This window comes from Nomia melanderi, chromosome 6 (assembly GCF_051020985.1).
Source record: "Nomia melanderi isolate GNS246 chromosome 6, iyNomMela1, whole genome shotgun sequence".
NCBI lineage: Eukaryota > Metazoa > Arthropoda > Insecta > Hymenoptera > Halictidae > Nomia > Nomia melanderi.
The window spans coordinates 835,864-858,388 of NC_135004.1; the positions used below are offsets into that span (position 1 = coordinate 835,864).

At 42.0% G+C, this 22,525-nt stretch overlaps 1 protein-coding gene across 1 annotated transcript; it reads left to right on the forward strand.

Moving 5' to 3' along the window:
• The first annotated feature begins 1,766 nt into the window (after window positions 1–1,766).
• On the forward strand, window positions 1,767–18,617 carry Tsp74F (Tetraspanin 74F). Its single transcript, XM_031989120.2, has 7 exons — window positions 1,767–2,097; window positions 14,608–14,703; window positions 15,294–15,488; window positions 15,572–15,742; window positions 16,488–16,580; window positions 17,508–17,648; window positions 18,184–18,617. The coding sequence occupies exons 2-7, from the start codon at window positions 14,626–14,628 to the stop codon at window positions 18,229–18,231; spliced, it is 726 nt and encodes a 241-aa protein (XP_031844980.1). The 5' UTR covers window positions 1,767–2,097; window positions 14,608–14,625; the 3' UTR covers window positions 18,232–18,617.
• The last annotated feature ends 3,908 nt before the right edge of the window (window positions 18,618–22,525 follow it).

Below are 22,525 nucleotides of genomic sequence, written 5' to 3' on the forward strand. Positions count from 1 at the left end.
AGTGTTCGCGGAGACGAACTCTCGTACCCCACTTTTGGCAGCGTACCGGATCTCGACGGATTCTCCGTGCGTCGCATCGCACGATGGTTGCACACACGACGCGTATGAGCGGCTTACGGTCGTATGCACATAAAGATATACCGAGGACCGACAGCGTTAAGGGGCCTTTCTACCGCGACGTTTTGCAAAAATCGATTTTCATTCTGCTTTGAAACAATTCGTTCTCAGCCGTCTGAGGTATTAGCTCGAAGAACCACATACGGATTGAGATGCGAGTGTTTGGGGGAAACGACTAATTATTCGCACGCATACATCTGTACTTTATATTAGAGTCAGCTTGGAAATTGTATTTTGAGTTTATTGGAAACGAAGATATCGAGAATGTTTTTGAGAAAGAAGGATCTTGAATGGGAAATTCTGATGGAGTCAACTTCGAAATAAAGCTGTTGTAAAATGTGCGAACCGTTCTTTTGTTCCTATTGTTCGGTGAATGTTTCTTTGTCGTTCGAGTTAGAACTAAGTCAATATCTGTAAAAATTGAATTTCGGAGTTTGCCTTCCTTCAAAGGTTAGTTTGCTTTTTATTCTGCAATGTACATTTTTAATTCTGATTCAGAGGATAGCTACGCTCGTGCAAATTAAGAATGTTCTTGCTTTCTCGATGTCACATAATCGGAGCAGTACAACCCCGCAATTTTCACAGATCGCTCCAGTAACTCCGAACGTAACGACAACTTCTGCCCCAAAGAATTCCTGCGCATACCCGAAGTACGCAGCAACAATCCGGCGAAGTTTAAGATCGATAAGTTTCATGGCTCTCTTTAGCACTAGCTTTACGAACATTCGTAGTACAGTTTATTCCATTGTTCCCAGAAAAATAGACAACCGTTCATGAAGATCTCGAAAATTGGGGGCTGGGAAATATACGATGAAGATATATGATCGTGCACCCGCTTCAGTCGAAATCTACGCGAACACTCACCAAATAACATTTACAAAATTCAATATGCATGAAGTAGACGCGTTTCTTAACCCTTTGCATTCCAGAGGCGCCTCTGATTTGACACAGCAAAATTGTAAAATTTCATATTTAATATTAAATTTTGTATAACGCATCAATATGTGAAATATTGGAAGAAAATAGTTTTCTTTCTCAATGTATGTGCGATTTTTTGCAAAGACAGTTTCAGAAAATACTGAGTATTTCCAGTGAAAAACTTCTGGAGTGCAAAGGGTTAACCCTACAACTACCGCGCCCGTCAAAATGGTGTACTTCAGTTTCCCTATTTCGCAATGACTGACATCTTGAAAGTATCAAAATACCCGAAATAATTTCAAAAACAGCCAGTCTCCCTTGAATTCTGTAATGAACACAGGGAAAGATACCGAAAAAAATCTGTCAAATCAATTAATCATATCAGACACTCGGTAGTTCTATTAAACCTTGCGTCCAACAAATTCCCGTACATCGCGGTGTTTTGAAACGGTCACGGTAGGGAGGCCGCTTAAGCGATGATTCTCTGCCGGCGAAGGGGTGGGGTAGAGAGATTCGAATAAGTAGGAGAGAGGGAGAGTGAGTGTCAGGCGAAGGAGAAGTAAAACCTCGGGCGACAGAGAAGGGAATAAAATAACCGGCTGGTCGGACGAAGACGTACGGAGAAAATGAGAAGTAGAGGGGCTAAGGGGGGAGGGAGGGAGAACATAATCGGTGAGACCGAGCAGAAGGAGAGAGGGAGCCGCGCGACCCGGGGACAAAGCGAGAAAGAGAGTTTTACCCATTTCAGTTTCACTCAGAGCCCGGCCTGAAATCGCGCGTGTCCACGCGGAGCCGAGCCACTCGCGCCCGCAGCCTCGTGTCCGAGAACCATACTGTACAGAGCCGAACCGCGATTTCCCGAGTCGCAGTGGTCCGCGAACAGTTTCCGCGAGAGCCGATCCTGAGTTTCCCGCACGGCGCGTCGTCAACGTCGCGGCAACGAGTGCCGACAGTTCCGAGCCCGTGTCCCGCGGAACGGTGTCACGTTTCGTCGCCGCGCGAAACGAGTTTCCATCGACGTACCCGGCTACGGCGGAACGAAAACCCGACATACGGAACGATGTGAGTACTGATCACGAATTCTCGTCGGCCGATCGGAGCGTCTCGGTGTTTTCGGTTAGGGTACGCACGGATTCGCTGGTATCGTCTTCAAATTCAAACTGAACGGATCCCTGGCTCGCGAGGATCGATTGATAAGAGATCGGAGCGATTCATTCCTTAGAATCGATGAGTTTTCGCGAACTGAAAGGCCAGTCGTATTGGTACGGCTACCGTTGCACGAAGAATAGACACCGAGCCGGCGGTTCTTCGCGGGATCGCCGCGGTGGTTTAATTAGACCCGGTTATAGGGTGCATCGCGCGATAAGGCGCGGATTAAGCGACGCCCACGGGCGCGGAACGCAAAGTCACGGTGGCCAGTGATGTCGAAAGCCACAGCTGCTCGGCTTACAGGCTGTTCACGCGTGTCGACATCTCGGTTGTAATTGCGATTTCGAAAATCGATGAACTGGACAACTTCCTTGCAACCGATCGCCTCTTTCCTTTTTGTTTTCGTGATTTTCCGTTAAGGAGGTTCGTTCGTGTCGGAAATCGTGAAGGAAGGGTGAAGGAATGGATAGATGAGTGGGATCGAAATGATAATTGTTCTTTTTGGAATTGTAAACCGCGAATCGTGACCGATCGGGATTTTCCAGCATCCATGTTGTTACGGAATCGACAGCATTGTTGCGAGCACTCGCGCGAACGGGCGAACGCGTGTGCGAGCGCGCCGGGCGTGTTGGAAACGCGCGGGTAATAGTAGACGCGAGCATCGTAACGCGGACGTAGCGATCGCGCGGGTAGAACCCGATGACCTCGGACGCCGTGTAACTTTCGACCGACTGAAAGGAACCCTTCCTTCGACTCTTTCCTTGATCGTTCTTCTGTGTTTTTTCCCCTCTTGCGTATTCTACTACCGTTGCCCTCTCCTGCTGGTCGGCTCGGATTCCATTATTCATCTTGATAGAGTATCGGCTACGAACACTTTGCTGCCATCTCCCGATCTAACAGTTGTTACGAAAGTATTCGTGTATTTCGTTTTTGGGAGTTCTTTCTCAATCGGGATAGCGTTTCTGTACAGGGATTTTCATAACATAACTATTCTCTTGCTTGAATTTAACGTTGCAGCAACTTGTTGCAACGGTTTGCAGCGCTTTTCGTACGAAAGTATGCGAACACTTTCAAGATAACTGGATATATCATTGAATTATTGTTGGGTATTGAATATTGGAAAAGTTTGAACTTAATCTCTCTAAGGATAATGTCACATATGTGTATATTTGATAATGATTACATGTGTGATTATGTATGTATGCATGTGTATGAATAGCCTATTGGAAACGGAAACTTCCTCTGTTTTTAAACAATTGGTTCTTGAGAAGGTTAGTCATCAGGTGTGAAATCAGCGATTGCTATGATGACTAATAACTGCTTCGTTTAGGCACTCGTATTATATGTGATCGCATAAAGCACAGTTGAGTAAGTGATTCAACGAACTACCAAGAGAGCGTTGAAATTTGTTCTGTAATATTTACAATAAACAGATCACCAAAGATTAATGAACGAATGCTTGCGAAATGCGTAACCTTCGCTGCGTCCCAGGATATCAGAACACGTAAACAAGTAATCAATCGATTGACCCAGAAAGCATCGCACAGATTCAATTTCTCTCTCCATTGTGACTGTTTTTTATAATATAACATAGCTATCATTCCTTTTAACGGCCACAGAAGATCGTAACGTTCAAATTTCTTCAATACCGTTCTCAATAAATGAAACATCTCTGACTCAACGTCAGTATGTATATCCATGAGCAAGAAATCCATCAGTTGTTGACACAGTTGCTTATAAATATCGCGTTGCTTTAATCGCCCCATTAGCTGGCGCCGTTTCCTTCTAGTATAATCGAATACTGAAAATGTCATAAACTCTTCCCATAATGTTCACAATGAAAAGTAATGCGCGCAATGTTCCCAAGGACCTCCCAATCCATCAACAGTGCAAATAATAAATATTGACTTAACCCATACCCGATACAACCGAATCCCCGGCGCTCCAGGAAACGCAGCGATTTCGTCGCCCTGACCTTTCGAAAGCCAAAGCCGGCAAGGTTCGGCAAATTCGCAGACTGTGACGACACGGACCGAATCGTGTTCGAGGGGGGTAATATGGGAGCGTGTTTTTAACGATTTTCTCATCGTTGACTTAACCTTCGGAGCCGCAGCCTCGACTGGGGACGTTCCGGCGCCGATCCTTCGCAGCTCTCTGCTTTTTCTTCGCGTAAATCAGTGGGCGTTCGGCAAACGGTGCTCGGAGAATTACGCCGCGACTTCGGAGAAAACGGACTCGACCAGAGTCGCAGCTGCATCCTCGAAACTCCCCGAGAACGCGACGTGCCTCCTCGATGATGCGGGTACGCGGCGATGATGTCAAGCGAGCTGGGTTTCTGTTTTCGTTCGAAGGTCTGATTCATACAGGCTGGCTCTCCGCTGCTGCGAGTATCGAGAAGCAGCGATTTAACCGATCCTTTACGCAACACTATGGCCGAGTAAGACATTAAGTCCTGGTCGCTTCGACGCAGCGTCCCCGATGACGTCTTCCTGTGGAATTGTTTTACTGCTTCCAGGTGCATAGGGAATTCGGTTGATTACAGTTTTAATCGTGACATGTTCTCATTTGCGTGGAATTCTCCTTTGTATTTATGCGTTCGGGTTTCGAATACCAGCCAGCCATGCTGGTATGCCGCGTCCTTCGCAATTGTTTCGAGAGAAATGAAACGTTGCTACGTGTAAATATGCGTAATAAAATTCATTCAGAAGGAGTCTAATGTCTCTTAGGGATAGTATATACACAATCTCACATTTGACCTAGTAAATTGTGTCCAAATTATGGTAAATTATGAAGTTGCCGCAAAAGAATTAAAAAACAGCTGGAGACTGGAAAAGTTTAGCAATAATACTTTTGAATCTTGACAAACTCTCATTTTAATCTGTGCGTTTGCATTTCGAATAACAGCTGATATGTTGCATGTTTCGCAATTGTTTCGAGAAAAATAAAACGTTGCAACGTGAAAGTGTGCGTAGTAAAATTCCTCCAGAAAAGTGAAATCTAATGTTTCTCCGGCATAGCAGATAAACAATCTTAAAGACCTAATAAATTGTGTCGAAATTATGGTAAATCACGGAGTTGCCGCAAGAGAATGTAAAAATAGTTGCAGGGTGGAGAAGGTTAACAACAATACGATTCTTCGTGTTTTGAATCGTCGTTGGTAGTTGACGATAAACTTCTTTTCTGCAACGCCCTCGAATACGGTAATCGGGCGACGCGAAGTCTGGACAACAGACAGGCCGTGAAGTTTATCCGCATTCAATCCATCAACCAGGGAAACGGCTTTGTAATACCTGACGTGCTTGTCGTGCATGATGTGCAGCATTGGTGTCGCATGCCTTATAAACGAGAATCATATCTCGATTTTCTCTATTACTAAATCTCATCGTTACGGACACTTGCCACGTTCACTTCTACTGATTTTAGTTTACATAGCAATAACCGTGGCGTGTTTCCATAGCCGTGTTTATAAATACCTCGCGTTTGGGTTCGAGTATTACTCACGGCTACGTGTTGCATGGGTTTTTCGCTCATGGAAGTTTCATTGCCTCTCGAGAGGAATTAATTCGATTTTATTATAAAACACGTCGGTTCTCTCAACTTTTTCTGCGTGTAACGATGATAACATCAACGTGTATTTCTTCGATAATGATCTTTCAGGATTACAAAGACTTAGAAGTCGTGAATTACTGGCGGGTCGCAGATATTCGTGCAAACGCAGATTTTCGTGGGGCGATTAACAAGAAGTGGAAGGGAATAGAAATTTGATTCGTTTTTTATTCTTCTGTTCGCTAAGTCGTGGAAAATTTTCAGATTTGAACGTTCCATGATAGTTTTTTAGATAATTTCTTCCATGAGAACAGTTCCGAGGAAAGGTGGAGCTTGGGCCGAGTGTTTCTAGCGCGATCAAACAGACCTGGGCCGATAAAACGGTTAATTTAAACGTCTCGTAACAGGCAAAAAGTGCGAAGTCGTTTGCTCGGCTAGCGATGGTAATAAGAGTTCGAGCGACGACGACGACGCTCGGAAAAGTGATCGATATGTCGAAGCGAGAGCGCTCGCAATTACGACTCGGTGAGGAATTGCGTTGCTCTAATTAAGCTTCTCGGTGGTCGGGGTGCCATTTACGATGGCCCCGGACGCCATTTGCGCCGGCACAGGACGAGGAAGGAAGTGCCGTCTTGACGTCACGCGCCACAGGTCTCGATCGTCTTCCATTATTTTTTCTCTGCGTTTCACCGAGTTATGTCCTAAGTTCGTAGTGTTTTCTTTCGCAAGTGAAATTTTTCTACGGTCTACTCTCGAGCCTTAAATATTCGAAAGAATGAAACAGGTTAAAATGTTCGTTTTTCTCTGTAAGATCAAAATATTAAATAGTTCACTTTACATACAAATTAAAAGATTCTTATTTGTTAAAGATAGATAAGAACCATTTTAAATTCGAAGTTATTCATTCAATCAACCCTTTGCCCTCGACAATTTTTCTCCCGAAATGTTCAACATTCTCCGATGAGATATAGACGATGTTCTCGGAAACTCACTAATGAGGAAACGTACGTAAATTACGAAACAAGGCTACTTTATTTCAATACTTCACATACTGATGAATTATGCAAAGCTCAGTAATATGTATCGAACTTCATGAAGTTAAGGTTAGATGAGTATAGAAATGAAAAACTCTCATGCTTATTCGATAATGGCCCTCTGGCTTCAGAAAAAATGAGTTTCAAAATTATATGTCACTGTAATAAAACAATCAATAATATCACACTAATAAAATACGAGTTATTTAGAGATTATAATTGAAAGGAAAGCAAAGAAAACGGAGAAAGATAATAATTCCAAGTATGGAGACTTAGAACGGCACTTTGTTTTAGCAGACTTCTTCTAATCGTCTTGTTATAGTAACATACAAACTTAAAACTCATTCCTTTCGAAATCAGAGAACCATTGTCAAAAAACCCACGAGGCTTTTCCATTTCTAGATATATACTGTAACATGTATACGGTTTCATTCAAAAACAGATCTTTATGTTTAGTCCTCTTCTTGTAGGTGTGACCTTTTAAGTGCAAAGGGTTAAACATCAAGGAAGACAATTTTGATCCCGACGACATTCAATTTTCAGCTGAAACAAATATCTGCCAAGGGTAGGATTGTCGAATGATGTATTTCATTGAGCATGGACACAATGGGATCGCGAAAGAAATTGAATTTCGATGAGAAAAACATTACGGGTTGATGATACAACCGAATACATACATCGGTACGCGGATTACTTAATGCAGAGGGTGAAGCCACTTTCTCTCTCTCGTGTAACGTGTCTTTAAGGCAGTATGCCGGTGCGTGACCGAGCCACGGGAGAGCTTCGTTCTATAGCTCGTTGCGAAACCGGTATATTATCCTTGCCGGGGTCCGTACGGTGACTCGCGTACACGCGTAACCCGGCCCCGGCTTCCGGTTGTAATTCCCCTTCGATATCAGTTATTTTAAGAGCGTCAAACCCCGTTGTTTTTAATCTGGAACGTAACGGGGGTCCAGCGGCGACTTTCCATGAATTATTCAATACTTTCACTTGTTTTCTCGCGGTGCTGAGATGGGCGAGATGTTATCAAACGAGAGATTGATACGCTCGTGGCCGCCAGTTTTGCTCCCGGAGACACCTTCGTGACTAAGCGTTCGTTTCAGTTTGAATTACTGAGCGTAAGCATATTTTATGTATTCGTTGTTAAAGCGATGATGGAACGTAACGAAGTAGATTATGTCTGGGGATTTTAATGACGCTTCGGGGGAAAGTAGTTAGGAATGTATTAGGTCTTGAAAACTACTGGCTTATTTTACTTATTAATTTGGTATTCATTTATTCGTTAATGAAGATCTTGGATTGAACCGGTTGAAGAAGGCTTTTTAACTAATACAATTCTGGCAAAGTTGCATGAGCTTGACATTAATATTCCTCGATTCCTGAAGTGTAACATCAGTCACACCAGTCACAGTCACTTGACAACAGTCACTTGCAATAAACACATGGTTCTTTCTTCTACTGAGAAATTATTAATAATAAAGTAACTATTGCGTGACAAGGAATAGATCGAAAGGTGAGGGGTTAAAATGTTCTTCGAGTCGCAAGGGGTTGATTTTTCCTGCAGCTCCGGTCACAGCTGGTCACGACGACAATCAAATTTGAATTCACGAGATGTTTCGCTCTCGTTGCTACTCGTTGTGTGAGAAAAATTGTATCTGTATAGAAACCGGGCATTATGACAGACGATCGATACGAAACGGGTTCCGCGGAGACAAGAGAGATCGGTACACATAAAACGTACACACGCCATGTCACGTGAGAACGTTACTTCTACGCGCGTCAATTATGATATAACTCGGCGTAATCAAGGGTAATAAGCGATGAAATATTAAAAAAAGAAACACACGACCTTCCTCGGCCACGAAATTGTAATAACACGGTCCGTGCACCCGTGCGTGCGTGCGTGCGGAGTCGCGTTTATTATCTCCTTCGAACAATGGATGGGCGCGAGCGAAGATCGCGAGCAAAGCGTGTCCCGGATCCGTTCGATCGATCTGCAAAGTTCGCGCCGGAAACGTGGTTGCGCTGTTCCTCCTTAATTACTTAATAGCTGGTTTCTTTTAGTGAGAGATTTGTTTTTATTTTAATTTGATAATTCCCTCTTTACTCTGCTCCTTGTTGACTACTTACTTGATGTCTTGTACCGGAAAATTGTTTCTATTATAATCTCCTATTTACTCCATTGTTATAGAAACAAGGTTTGAATTAAACTTCGAAATATGAAATTGCAGTTTTTTCAGTCTCTGATATTTAAATTCAAAGATTCAAAGATTCAAAGATTCAAAGATTCAAAGACTCAAACATTCAAACATTCAAACATTCAAACATTCAAACATTCAAACATTCAAACATTCAAACATTCAAACATTCAAACATTCAAACATTCAAACATTTAAACATTCAAACACTCAAAAATCCAAAGAAAAAAACAACCATAAAGTATAAACATCTGCGGCCCAGTCATCACAGCTACCGACTCCACTGTTGTTAGTAACACGCAATGATTAAATCGAGGAGAACGGTCATAACCGTCATTATATCTCAGGTTTCCTTCTCTAGAAAAAAACAGACTATAATTCAAGCACATCGAACGAACTTTCAAAGTCGTAAACAAAATTTCTTATAAGAAACTCTTATTCAATCTCTTCCTGTCATTTCTCCGCGTAAAACTGTTTTATCCTTGTCGCGCAGTCTGACAGATTACACAGCCTGTAATTAAAAGTACAAATGAACATAAAAGTATCTCGCTATCGGCGCATCGTACAAAGCGATCGCCGTTCATTCAGAAACAGAAGCACGGACGATTACATCAGCGTCGAATTCCATCGATGCAAATGGATGTTTTTTCCGACTATGGAGCGGAGGGGGGAGGGGTGACGAGATTAACTGACTGGAATAGGATGCGTCGCGGCGCGATACTCGTGATTCAGCCGAACGGATAAAAATCACGCACGAGGAAACCGATGAAACTCGACGGACAGGTCGGGACCATCACGAACCAGGAAACGAGGCGATTCACGGCGAGCCTTCGTTATTTTCAAATAACGTAATTATTACACTGCTGATCTTCACGCAATGTCAAGTTTTTAAGAATATAATTATTAGGTACCAGAAATAGTTCGTCTGGGTTCTTAAACGAAAATATAAACGCAGAGAACGTGTTCATAAAATTATTTTATTTCATTTGATACCAACGACATAAGCATGACTTGCTGGCAATTTCACTCATTAAGCTAGTGAAATACTTAATTGAAATAGAACCTCAATTAATTGCTAACAAGAGAAGCACACGGACCTTTGCCAGTACTTAATAGAAGAATAGTGTTTCAATAGAAAATGGTTTTTCCAAAGAAATATTATAGAAAACACTGCACTTCGGATATTTCATATGTTTTTCTGCATCGCGGCAGTTTGTGCAATTTTAGAATTTCAAATTCTTATAAATGCATAAAAACCTGCAGTCCAGTAATTAGATCTTCCCGGCCGGACGACGATTCTGTGTGACCAGGTCCAAAGTGCCACATTTAGGTCGGACGGGTTGAAGGAAATTGCACGTTCCCGCGGATTGGATAACGCGGTGACAATTGAATAATGCCCTGCGGTGATTAACGGGCCTGTTATCGCGACGACGCGGCTTCGTGTCTTAGAAAAATAGACGTGGCCACGGGGGAAACATGTAATCTACGGCCTACGATCAATGATTCCGTCACAAGAACGTTCTACGTGACTCGAGTGTCCGTTTTGCCACTGGAAAATTTCATTCTTCTTATTTGCGACGCTCAAACGAGAGGAACTAACTTGGAATTCGAACCATTTAAAGATAAATGACTAATGATAAGATGGGCAAACCTTATTTCAGCTGCGACAGACGTGAAATGAGATAATTGGTTTTACATATTCCCTCTACAGTCGTTTCTTCAGTTTAGTATCATCATTCTTTATACTACTTATTCTCGCAACGCGCTGTAAGAATGTAATTGAAACACTTTTCCAGCAAATATTGCAAACAGAGCAAAAAGCGTTTATGGTCATTGACACTTCGACTCAGCGATTTCTGAAACAGCTCACTGGTGCCGAAACGATAATAATTCTACGCTAATCGTTGCGAGTCGATTAGCAGTAAATGGTTTTCGACCGATAAATCTACCCTATAACTACTAAACCCGTTTTTAAATGGACCTTCGAACAAGCGGACAGCAAATTATCGCGACAGTGTCGAGTTCCAATGAATTAATGACCTGTTTCCGACAGGTATATATGCTCGTGTAACAGAAAAATAATATTTTGCAAGCATGTGCGCTGACTCATCCGTAAAACGGGAAGCACCGCGCAAAACAGGAACGCATGTCTGAGGAATACCATGCAAATCGACGGGAATATTATTCGCCCGTCGATAAACGCGACCGAGTATTGTCTTGCTGTCCGAAATGACCCAGTTCTGCCGGCCTCGGGGAGAGAAGTCTCTGGTACGCGTCCATCTACGCGAAGGTCGCCGCTCATCGTGGTCCAGATTGTCGGGTTGCGATGAAAAAATCCTGAAAGCATTCTTTTATCGATTAAAATATTATTTCCTATGCATTCGTGTCTTCTAAATCAAACGTAATCAAGATCGAATCGATAGAATTAGTAGTTTTTGAAGTATTATGAAATAGAGAAAATATTTATACATGTGCAATTTTCGTAATTTATTTCGTTGTCGATGAATCTGATATCAGAGGTTGCTATGCATTTAACCCTTTGTCATATACATAATGTCAAGTATAACTCGCAGTGGAGGTACTGTAGCTGAGTTTAATAAAAATTAATGTTGTTCGTTGCATATAGGTTGAAATAAAAGATTTCTTTGCTAAAAGAATAATATATATATATATATAAGAAATTATCGCGTTTTCGCATATTATTAACCCCTTGCCCTGTAATTTATTTCTTGATCGATGCAACTACTTTATCGTTAACCATTTATTAGGAAAATGTCTATGACTACGTTTACTTCAAAGTTTAATGATTAAAAGATTATAGACAATATGATTAAAGATAACTTAAAAAAATGTACATAAAATTTCTTAAATTCAGTTTGAAATCTTCACGAGTATGACACGACATTATTGATGAAGGGGTTAGTAAGATAAATCTAACCTACATAGTCACGAGAAGAGAAACCTATAGAAGAGAATTAAACACCACTTACAATCCACGAAAACATTCACTAATGCTTCTATTCTTTGACTTTCAATTCTCAATTTTTTCCTCTTACTTGCACGGCCTGCATCACCGTGCAGCAGGTGCAACAACTCCCTCCCGAGGAAAAAGTTTCCGCGCTCAGCTGTATGCAAAAAGGATCGATCCTAATTCTTACGTCATTTAGATCCGTGGGTCAGTTAAAGCGTGCAAGCTCGCGCGTGATTCGCGTGACAATGTCGAGCGAGGCTCGCTCGTGATCTTGAAAACGCGAGCAATCAAGCGGATCAACCGGCCCACCGACCCGGCACCGTAATCATCGGACTGCGAATCATTCCGATCTTCCCGAAAGTTGAGCAACTTTCGGTCGTTTCGTTCGTGGCGCTCGTTTTTCTCCTGACATTTCCTTAGGCCGCTTCCGTTTGAACCCTTCTGACCCCGCGTTACTGATCGCTCGTCGCGATTCCCTCGTCGCGATTCCCTCGTCGCTTTGAACGGTGAAATGGACGGCCTGCGCAGAACGGTCAGCCGCGGGAAGTAACATTTACCTGTTCTTTCTTCTTCCAAGATTTATGAGCGCGCATTGTCTCTGGAAGCTCGTAACGCGATTCGGTCCCCGGCAGACCCTCTTCCCGAAGAGCGCTTTCGATGTATTTCGCTGTTTTTATCTTCGATCGTGTTTGCGTTATGTTCTCTTAGCACGATTACTGGCGGCTCGAGAATTTACTGAAGATCCAGTGACGCGTATGCTTGTAATTTGGCGACCGAACGAAACGTAAGAGCAAACTGTTAGAATAAACCTCGATGTTAGTATCTTTCGCAAGAATTTTTAGTTCGCGGAACAATCGCGTATTCCACTGAAATACGGCTGGTCACGGAACAGTGACGACGGATTTATTTTTACATACAACATCTACAGTGCGATAAAAAACGAGTTCGGGATATTACATTGTATCTACAGATTTATAATAGGAAGTGGTAGAAGATATCTAAATAACGTTGGTCTTCAACTGAAGTCTCCTTAAAAAAACCACGGAGTGTACAATACAAAATGAAAATCCAAATTCCTAGGTAGGATTGCTATCCCTAAAGTCTTAAACCTTCTTTCCACCAGTCTGTGTTTAATATATTTAGATTCTCGAAGGGGAGAAAGTCTTGAATCAAATAAAAGACTGGTCCGCTATTAGGGTCCCATATTCAATGGCTCGCGTATAGTAAAGGCCTTCTGAACTTTGCACCTGGTTCTATAAAAGAAGCCCTTGATCTGGACGTTCCCTTACGCATATGAGAACGCTCCTTATATTCTCGAAGCATTCGGATCTCCGAGAAAACCAGCTGCAACAGATCGCCGGAATGATCTCACGGAAAGACATCACCTGCACGACGGCGTCCGCAACGGTTTGAAGCTCCGCGATGGCCTTAAGGATCGCAGGAAGTGTGTTACGTGAAACGGCGTAAATCGTATTCAGAGATGCGTGCACTGATGTCGAGCATTACAAAAGCTCGTGAGTCATAGCAAGATGTAAAAATAGGGTATTACTATACCATACACAGGCGGCTCGTCTTTACAAACGCTGAATCTCTCTTGAAGCATTGCATCCATCCAGTTGCCTGTGAACCCGAGAACTATTTAGAAATCCGACGGGTCTCGATTTACCAAGAGGATATATTTTCGTCTATTAAAACACAAGCTTGCCTATTTACACAGAAACATGAAACAATAACAGGTGTCTCTATCATTCTCCTACAATCAAAATAGCGTACCACTTTCGGCATGAACATTCAAAGCAAATCATACTGAAAACAGAGTTCCATTCTGCTCCACTAAACTAACTACAAAATAATTTCGTCGACTTAACGAGTAAAGTACCAGTAAGAATATCGATTTCGCCTGCAAACACCGCACACGACATGAAGCGCGTCAAAATCGAACCCTAGGTTATTGAATCTTGCCCCACAACCTACAAAACACCGCGAAAAATCAAACTACCAATAAAAAGGGAAACCTCTTATTACACAACATTCTTAGATCCATTCACCTGCAGTGGTTCGATTCCAGCGAACATTAGCGCCGGAGACATTAGAAGAATTAAAAGTGGTTACGCAATCACGACCAATTGGCTGCAAAGTATGTAGGCCGGCGGAAGGAAAAAATTGGGGCCGATTACGCGGCGCGTGGATTCGAGAAGAAGTCTTTCCACGTGCCGTGACATCAGCGCGGAAACAATTGCGAAGCCGTGTTGCTTAGCCGATGGGACCCCGTCCGTCTTTGGGCACCGCAATGGCGTAGGATTACGCGACCGTTCGAACCTAATTCAGTGCTGGCGCGGTGGTTGCGTTTCGCAGAACAATGCTCCACGGTCCGTCGAGCACCGGGACCACCGGGCGCATCCATTTTACTCCGTGCACCTTTATCTAATCGCGGGTCCGCGGAGTCACGCGATAATCGCGCGCGAGTTCGTACGCGCCGCTAATTTACGAGGTGAGGGAAAGAATCGCGCGGGACCATCGATTGGAAACAAGTTTACGTGCGGGTAATTCGCGAGCCGGGAGAGAATGGCACCCCTTATCCGCGAGAAAATCGTTCGGCGCCTTTTGTTTCTAACTTTAATGGACGACAAATGTACCGCGGGCCCATTGTTTAATCGGCTCTCCTCGTTTGCAGATCTTGAGATAAATCGAAATGGGCTACGGGACCGAAATGGACGGCTGCGGCCGGTGTATGAAGTACTCCCTTTTCTTTATTAACTTCGTCATCTTTGTAAGTATTCATAGGACAGAGTGCTCCTTTGATTCCGCGGAGTATTATGTGTATAGTATTTCATTTATCTGGAATGTTTTAAAGAAGTGACTTTAGCCCTGTAAGTCTTGAAGTCTAAAGTAAATGATTTTAGTCTCTTAAGAAATTACTGCAGACTTTCCATATACATGTAATTAATTAAACTTTAACACTAGAACTACCAGAGTCAGAATGACTCTTCGATGCTTTTGTTTCGGAATTATTAATATCTTAAAAGCATTGGATATTCGAAACGATCTTGAAAACAAATAGTTTCACTTGAATACTGTAATGAATGTTTGAAGAAACCTGAAATAATCTATTGTTACAATTTTTATAGGGATTACACATATTAATCGTATTAACTGCTCGGTAGTTGTAGTGTTAATACTAAAATAAAATAAAGATAAGTACTTCCTTGAAAATATTCCAGATAAAGGAAATAATACAGTTACAATATTCCGTTAAAAGAAGTATCACTAGCTTTGATATGGAAATAAGATTAAATGCGTATCTTGATTAGTTCAATAAACGATTGTCAACAAAAATATTAGTAAAGTGAATTCTTCTAGCTCGGCGGAGTGGCCATAGTGGGTCTAGCAGTGTGGGCCCTACTGGAGAAGGTGTCATGGATCGGCGAACTGGTCGGCAACGATCTGTTAACTGGCGCGATCTACGTTCTGTTGGCCGGCGGCATCATCGTCGCGATTATCTCGTTCTTCGGGTGCATCGGCGCGTCGCGGGAAGTCAAGTGCATGCTTCTCACGGTAAAGCCCGCGTTTCGTCGACGGTCGTCGTCGTTGTTCGCGGCGAGGATTCTAAACGACCGAATTCTGAAAACGTTTTCTAGTACTTCATCATCGTGTTCCTGCTGTTCGTGACGATGCTAATTGGCGGGGTCCTCGCGTACGTGTTCCGTGAGAAATTGGTGAGCACGCTGCAGAGGGAAATGTCGAGTTCGATGAGAGTTTACGATAGCCGCAAGACTGTCAGGGATGCATGGGACACGACGCAATCCACGGTGAGCAATGAAACTCTTGGAAAGTTTGAAAACGATCCTCGTGTTCGATGTGCGTACAAGGTTGCGTACAACAGCAACTGCTCTTTGAAAATATTATGGGAGCGCGCTTTCATCAGATGTGCCAACGTTATTGTTCTACAACCAAAGGATCCCCGCGATCTGATTTTTACACTGTCAGAAAATATGATTTCTTTACGAGCGCGAATTACTGTGCAGACGAGATAAAAATGTTCACGTTACAAAATCTAACGACCTGTTTTACACTTTAACGCGCTCGCTATGGCTGGCATCAGTTTCTCAACCGTTTGCCACGAGCCATGCTAGTTTGCTAATAGTCTACTTAGTGCAATAATACCTCTTTAACGCGTCGTGCGTGGCTCACGAAAAATCTTGCTCTCACGTTTCATTGCCTTTGCTACTTGCGGGATGCAGGAGAGTTTGTATTAATTATACTGTGAACGTGTTAAGTCACTTTGACTTGCGTTGCAGCTCCCAATTCAGTTAATCATTTTATATAATGCTGGAAAACGGGAGTTCTATTCCTTTTTAGGTTCGTAAAGGTTGAAAAGATGAGAGTGACAGTTAAAAATGAAGCGAAGCTTTGCGAGTAAAGTTCTCTTTTTCCTTTTTGGGGAATTTAATTATTTAAATTTACCTCCAGCAAAGGCTTAACTAATCCCAATTAACGCGTTTGTGAAATCTTTCCTGGTCTGACTTTAATCGACATTTTCCACTTGAATTTCAGCTCCACTGCTGTGGCGTGAGTGGATGGAGAGACTGGGGAAGTCTGGGCTTGAACGTGCCGCAGAGTTGCTGTCGCGAAATCCAGCCTGGCCAGGTAAAGATTAATTTCCTTAACGAGCTTGTTCTCGCGGACGGAAAAGTTGGCCGATCCGTGCATACGGAATCACAGTAATTAGTGATCAGCCCGTTGCTACGGTCCAACGCAACGATCCTCGCCAGATTCAATTATATTCTCCGAGTCGAGAGAAATGTGTATCTTCTGCCTTCTACCGGAATAATTGCCTCCATCTCCAGTTTGCTCCTTATAATTAATAAGTCGTCGTAATTAATATTTGCGAGTCAAGTCGCTGAATGAAAATTTCTATTCTAGAAATTACATCTAATGCGCGATAGACGTTGCGATTTAATATTATCAACGAGATCTCGCGCAGTGTGAAACTGAAAAAGTAATTTTATGTCTAATCAGAATTTTCTCACTTTTACTAGGACTCTCTAATTGCAAGGAGTTGGCATGCTACATAAGAATTATATTGTACAATTAACTTTAGTTACTGAAGAATTTGGAATTTGGAATGAAATGACGACTTTAGAAAATTAAATTCAATTTACCAAATAGTTACTAAATCGAGTATAGATTAAAATATTACGCGACGTAGCATCGTGGTAACAAGTGATTTATTCGTTAGATAATATTTCTAGAGCTCAAATTAGTGTCAGAGGACATTATCTGTTCAGTTATCTACGGTCGATTCAACAGGTCTCTGCGCTCATACCAACAAACGATAACGGATTAGCATTTCGGATTTACTCTCCTAACGTGCTACCGAAGAATTTGATTGAAACGGTTTCAAAGTAAATTTCGAAATATCGACGACCTATTGATTACATTCAGAAAAGCCTCTGTTTCATCGCGATGTCTCGGTCGGCCTCGGCACTGTTTCGCCTCTCACGCTTTCACCGGTCCGATCGACTTTCCCAAGCCGAATCGTTTCTCATGCGGTTTCTCATCGATCTGTTGCAGCGGTTTAACTGCAACGCTGGACCAGACTCGGTGAATCTCTCGAATGCCTATCTCGAAGGTTGCACCAACAGAACGCAGGCTTACATGCAGAAGCACGCGACAATCATGGGCGGCGCCGGTATTGCAGTCGCGTGTCTGATGGTAGGAAATAACTTTCCCCTTTCGCGTTTCAGCATACAGGTTCCCAGGATTTTCGGCAAATTCAGCCTACGTAGTATCATTTTCTCCATTCTACACGTGTTTCCGATAAACATTGCTAGTCAATATTATTTTGTTAAATCACAATCTTTCTTATTAGATTTATCATTTACCGTGTATTAGCTAATTTGCAGAAATTAGAAATGAAAAAGAAACCTTCTTCCTCTGTTAGGAGCTGTGATACGTTTAAAAGAAGGTCAAACCTGTAGTCAATTTTATTTCATTAAGTCAGTGATACTTTAAATTCATGATAGATTGATTATATTTATAGTTACTGCATTACAATTGAATATTGTCAGAGAAAATACTGGTTTACACTCAGTTTTTTATTCGTAAGCTCAAAATAATTCGATTACTTATTTAAGAAATAATAAGCTTGGTATTTTCAATGCAAAAATTCGAATGATCTGCCATGCAGCTATCGAGAAATAATTAGTACGTTAAATATATATTCTAATTGGCAACGATTTGATTGCAGTTCTTCGGCATGATATTCTCGTGCGCGCTCTTCAAGATGATAGAATGATGAGAGGGTGATGTGGTCTAAAGATGCCCCGGTACTCCGTGGCAAAGCTAATGAAGACCAAGTGGATGTCAACCGTCCTCGAGCGACTCACACGAATTCATAATCAACGTCATCATCGTCATTGAGTGTACCTAGCTGAAGTACGAAAATCAAAATGCATCTCCACGCGCATCTACTCTTTCAATGTACAGTCCTCATCGTTTTGTTACGTTTAGCATTACTCGATGTACCTTTATTTACCGACTTTATATCTTTCTGTAATTTATAGAGATGTACGATACAAGCGTTTCTTGTTTAAGTGTACAATGTATTATATATAACTATTATGGTTAACACATTGTGTACCTTCCGCGCGAAATAAATATAACGTGTACGAAGTAACCCAACATCTTCTCGAGTGTTCGTTCTTTAGTCTATTAATAACTCTCAATCAATCATTGTCGTCTACATTTGCCAATGCTGCAGATGATCGTATCAAAGAAGCAACCAGTCATCTCTTACTTATAGCTAAGCTATTAATACATTCTAGATTGTCTTTATACTTCCATTCATCAAATAATTAATCTATTTCTTTCCTTTGATTCAATGGGAACCCGTTACGAACGGAATTTCTCTTGAATAAAAGGTGCTCCTGAATTTCTCAGATCGAAATCGATATTTTTAATATTTACGCGACTCTCGTTCGTCCTCGTTGTATCCATTATTCATACCTCCAGGGTTAGAAACTTCCGAAATGCATCATTCTCAGACCTAGCAGAGAGAGGATCGGGCTTTCTATCTTTATTCACGGATTCGTTCAGTTTCCCCGTGTTTTAATTCAATTCGCCCGCAGCTTCCAACAGGCAACAGGAAGTCAATCAAGTTGCGTTTCTCATAAAGGTTTGTGCAGCGCTGACAGATATTCGATCGCAATGGTCTTTAATTTCGTTAGGAAAACGCGACGGAGTAGGGACACGCTCCCTGGACTATTCCCCATGGAAAATCCTGCTCGAGCGACCCTCCTGCGTCCACGATAGTCTGTCTGCCCGGAAAGCTTCGCTTTAACGATTTATTGTTACCCGTTTCTGTTGCTCATTCATGGCTGTCACACGCGAATATGCAGATACGATGAAATAGACAGGGCAACAGGCGTTGACAAGAAAATTATTACGTAGAAAACTATGTTGTGGATTCTTGGATTTTTAGAAATCCAATAAATACAACTTTAAAATTACATACAATTCATTCTTGTTTAGTTCGAAGTTGTTACTTTTAGAAATAGTAGCTAACGTTTTGGATCTCCTCTTTTTACAGATTAATATAATTACTCGATGCTACCTGAATTCAAAAAGTTAAGAAATACATTTCCCTTTGCGTTATTATTAATTGACAGTGTGATTCGAAGTTTTTGTTGGTTGCCTAAATGCTTCTACAAAATGGTGGTCATTAATGTCGCCGTTCTAACTGTTCGACAACGGCTCGCGGTGGCATTCTTATTATTTGTTCTTTCTTCGGCGTTGTCTCGTATTCCGTTTGAAACGGACAAAACAGAAACGAGGAGGAGAAAAAACAGCAACAAAAGTCGAGAAATGTGGCCACAATCTTCGGTAATGAGAGGGCGTATATAGCTTTTGTTTCGGGAACAGTCAGCGCAGTGTTCGAGCTTCCGATACAAAGACAGGATGGACCAATCCGGGCCGTATAGAGACAACGGTGCGCGTCGATATTCCAGACGGTCATTGATAGTACAGCGGAAGCAAGAAATATTTGCTGATGCTATCCGGTGGTCCCTTTCTTCGATCAAATTCCGGAGCAAGGAATCAGAAAACATCAATGAACAGAAAAGTGTAATTTAGTGATCTGCTCCTGAAAGTAATAAATTCGACGTTGTAAAATGTTTCACATAAACTTTCGAAATATTTAGATACCAGCCACAATGTTGATAGTAATTTAAAAATAAACATTCGTGCTTTGGAACTTATGGTTTGATAAATTAATATGAAATATTTTGTATTTTGTCGTTTATACGGCGATTATATTGTAAATTTATTTCATTGTGTTAAATGAGGATGAAGTTGTTATACTGTGCTATTTAATATTCCATGTATTTTGAATGAAGTATTTAGCGATAACTTTGCCATTGTATCGCTGCACGAAATAATATTCGCGAAACACATCACGGAATATACATACGTTGAACGATTGTCTGATGTCCTAACTACAGTTTATCGTTTCAAACTTCGTGAGTCAAACAACGACCCCAGCTATATGTTTGCCCACGGCTTATTCACCCCTTTGTCGTCAGGCTGCGCGCCTCCTTGCATTAAAGCGCGACGGGTTCCAGTAATTCAGGCGCCTCGCCAAAATAAACCTTCGTCGCACTCTATCAGCTTCGTTTTTATTTTCCGTTTAATTATCGAGCGACGGTACAGTCCTGCGCGAAACTGTTCATCGATAACGAACGTTCGAATCGGGATTTCATGAAAATCGCGAGTTAATCATGTATTTATTAGTTTTACAATAACAGCGACAACTTTAATTGTGCCTTCCTTAACAACGAACGAAAGTCACTTTGAAATGGTAATAATTTAAAGAGAAAGTTTGAGGCTTATTCAAATTTTATATGTTGAAGAAGAGAAACCATCTTGTCTGATAAAGACTGTCTCATTCTACTGTATAATACATGAGTTAGTAATATGTCATTCGGTCTTATATTATTTATTGAATTTCGTCTATTTATTTCGCGTTTATTTATTGAACATTCACGTATTACTTATCGACGAGAATTATTTATTCAGGGAAACATTTTAATTATGGAACCGTCAATTTTCAATACAAGCAAATGTAAAATTAATCTGGCTATTTTTCAAACGATTAAAAGCCTCCAGACTGTAATTAAAATTTTTCATTTCAATGAAAGTTTACCCTTTCCAGAGTATATTCATCATTCTATGAACAATGCGTTCGATCCACGTCATACCGACATGCTCTAAAAGATTCAGGAGACCACATGTGTAAGGTGGTTCCTGCCAAATTTTCCACCCCTCGAGGGCAAGCCGTACAGTCACCGTCGAAATTTCCTGCGCTCCAGAAGTCCTGTACAACACACCCAAACATTTCCCTACCATCTAGCACAAAATGTCCTTCTCCCTTCAAGATATCATTGAATTACATCATTTATCCAAACATAATATCAAATAGAACATACAAAGTTACCATTCTTATTCCACTACTTCCCTCCAATTAACTGAAACAATTCCAAGTACTCACTTGATTCGATATAGAAAAATTACAAAGTTCAACGTTTACTATCAAATTTCATACAATACATCACTACGTGAAATATCCGAATAAAACACTTGTAAAAAACCGTTAGTTTCAAAATCATGCCCGTATCAGATCAGAAAACGTTGAATATTTCCAGTGAAAATCTTCCAGTGCAAAGGGTTAATATTCAGCCTACTGCGAATACTTTAACGCGTCCGATAATTATCCGATTGACAATTTTCCATCCAGGCCGCTCGTATTCGCGTTCGCTGGGTTCCGCGGTGTGTGTCACCGGTTCCGCGTGTCTCTAGCGGCCTTCCTTCCCTTTCGGTTTATTCACCCCAGCGTGCGTCACCCCGACGTGCGTCTTTGCGTCGAGGCGTGACTGGCTGCCATTCGAAAGGCGATTCGACGAGTCGTGCGTGCCGCACGATCCCACCGCGGCCGTGCGTTATCCGAGTTTCCCTCATTTGCTTCCGAACCATCAATCCTCCCGGCCGCCCGTAACAGTTGGACACTAGCCAAACTGGGCAAACAGACTGTCGCTGTTTGAATTTTAAATCGCATTTAAAATCGAACGTGTCCCCTCGCGTTCCGAAACACGACGTTCCACGACACGGGGACACCGATCGTATTTGTCCAATACGCGGAGACACTTGTGGAGAACTCGGTCTCAGATATCGAAACTCGAAGACACGTATCCACGAAACGCATACAGATTTTCACGTGGACGTCCTAGGTGTACCGAGTGGTTCTTAGGGTTACCCTTTACCCCTGTCGACGAGTAAGGCGCGAAGGGAGGGTGAAACCTTTGTAAAGAGCCTCCTAAACGAATCCTTCAAAGGGAGTACCACTGAATAGAATTTCTCGTTTGAAGAGCTTTAGTTTTTAACTGCTCGCGTGAGAGTATCCTCACTGCCTCTTAATTACTGTTCCTGCCCCTGTGGGGTGGAATCTGTACCAGTAACGTCGAGCGATACCTCTACTATCGTTCATACAAAGACCAATATTTTCTTTCGCGAAACGAAAACTCATACACTAGTCCATA

Coding starts and splice junctions, on each gene's coding strand:
- Tsp74F (XM_031989120.2), top strand. CDS start 14,626: ATGGGCTACGGGACCGAAATGGACGGCTGCGGCCGGTGTATGAAGTAC. Junction 14,704..15,293: donor TTATTAACTTCGTCATCTTT/GTAAGTATTCAT, acceptor GAATTCTTCTAG/CTCGGCGGAGTGGCCATAGT. Junction 15,489..15,571: donor TCAAGTGCATGCTTCTCACG/GTAAAGCCCGCG, acceptor AACGTTTTCTAG/TACTTCATCATCGTGTTCCT.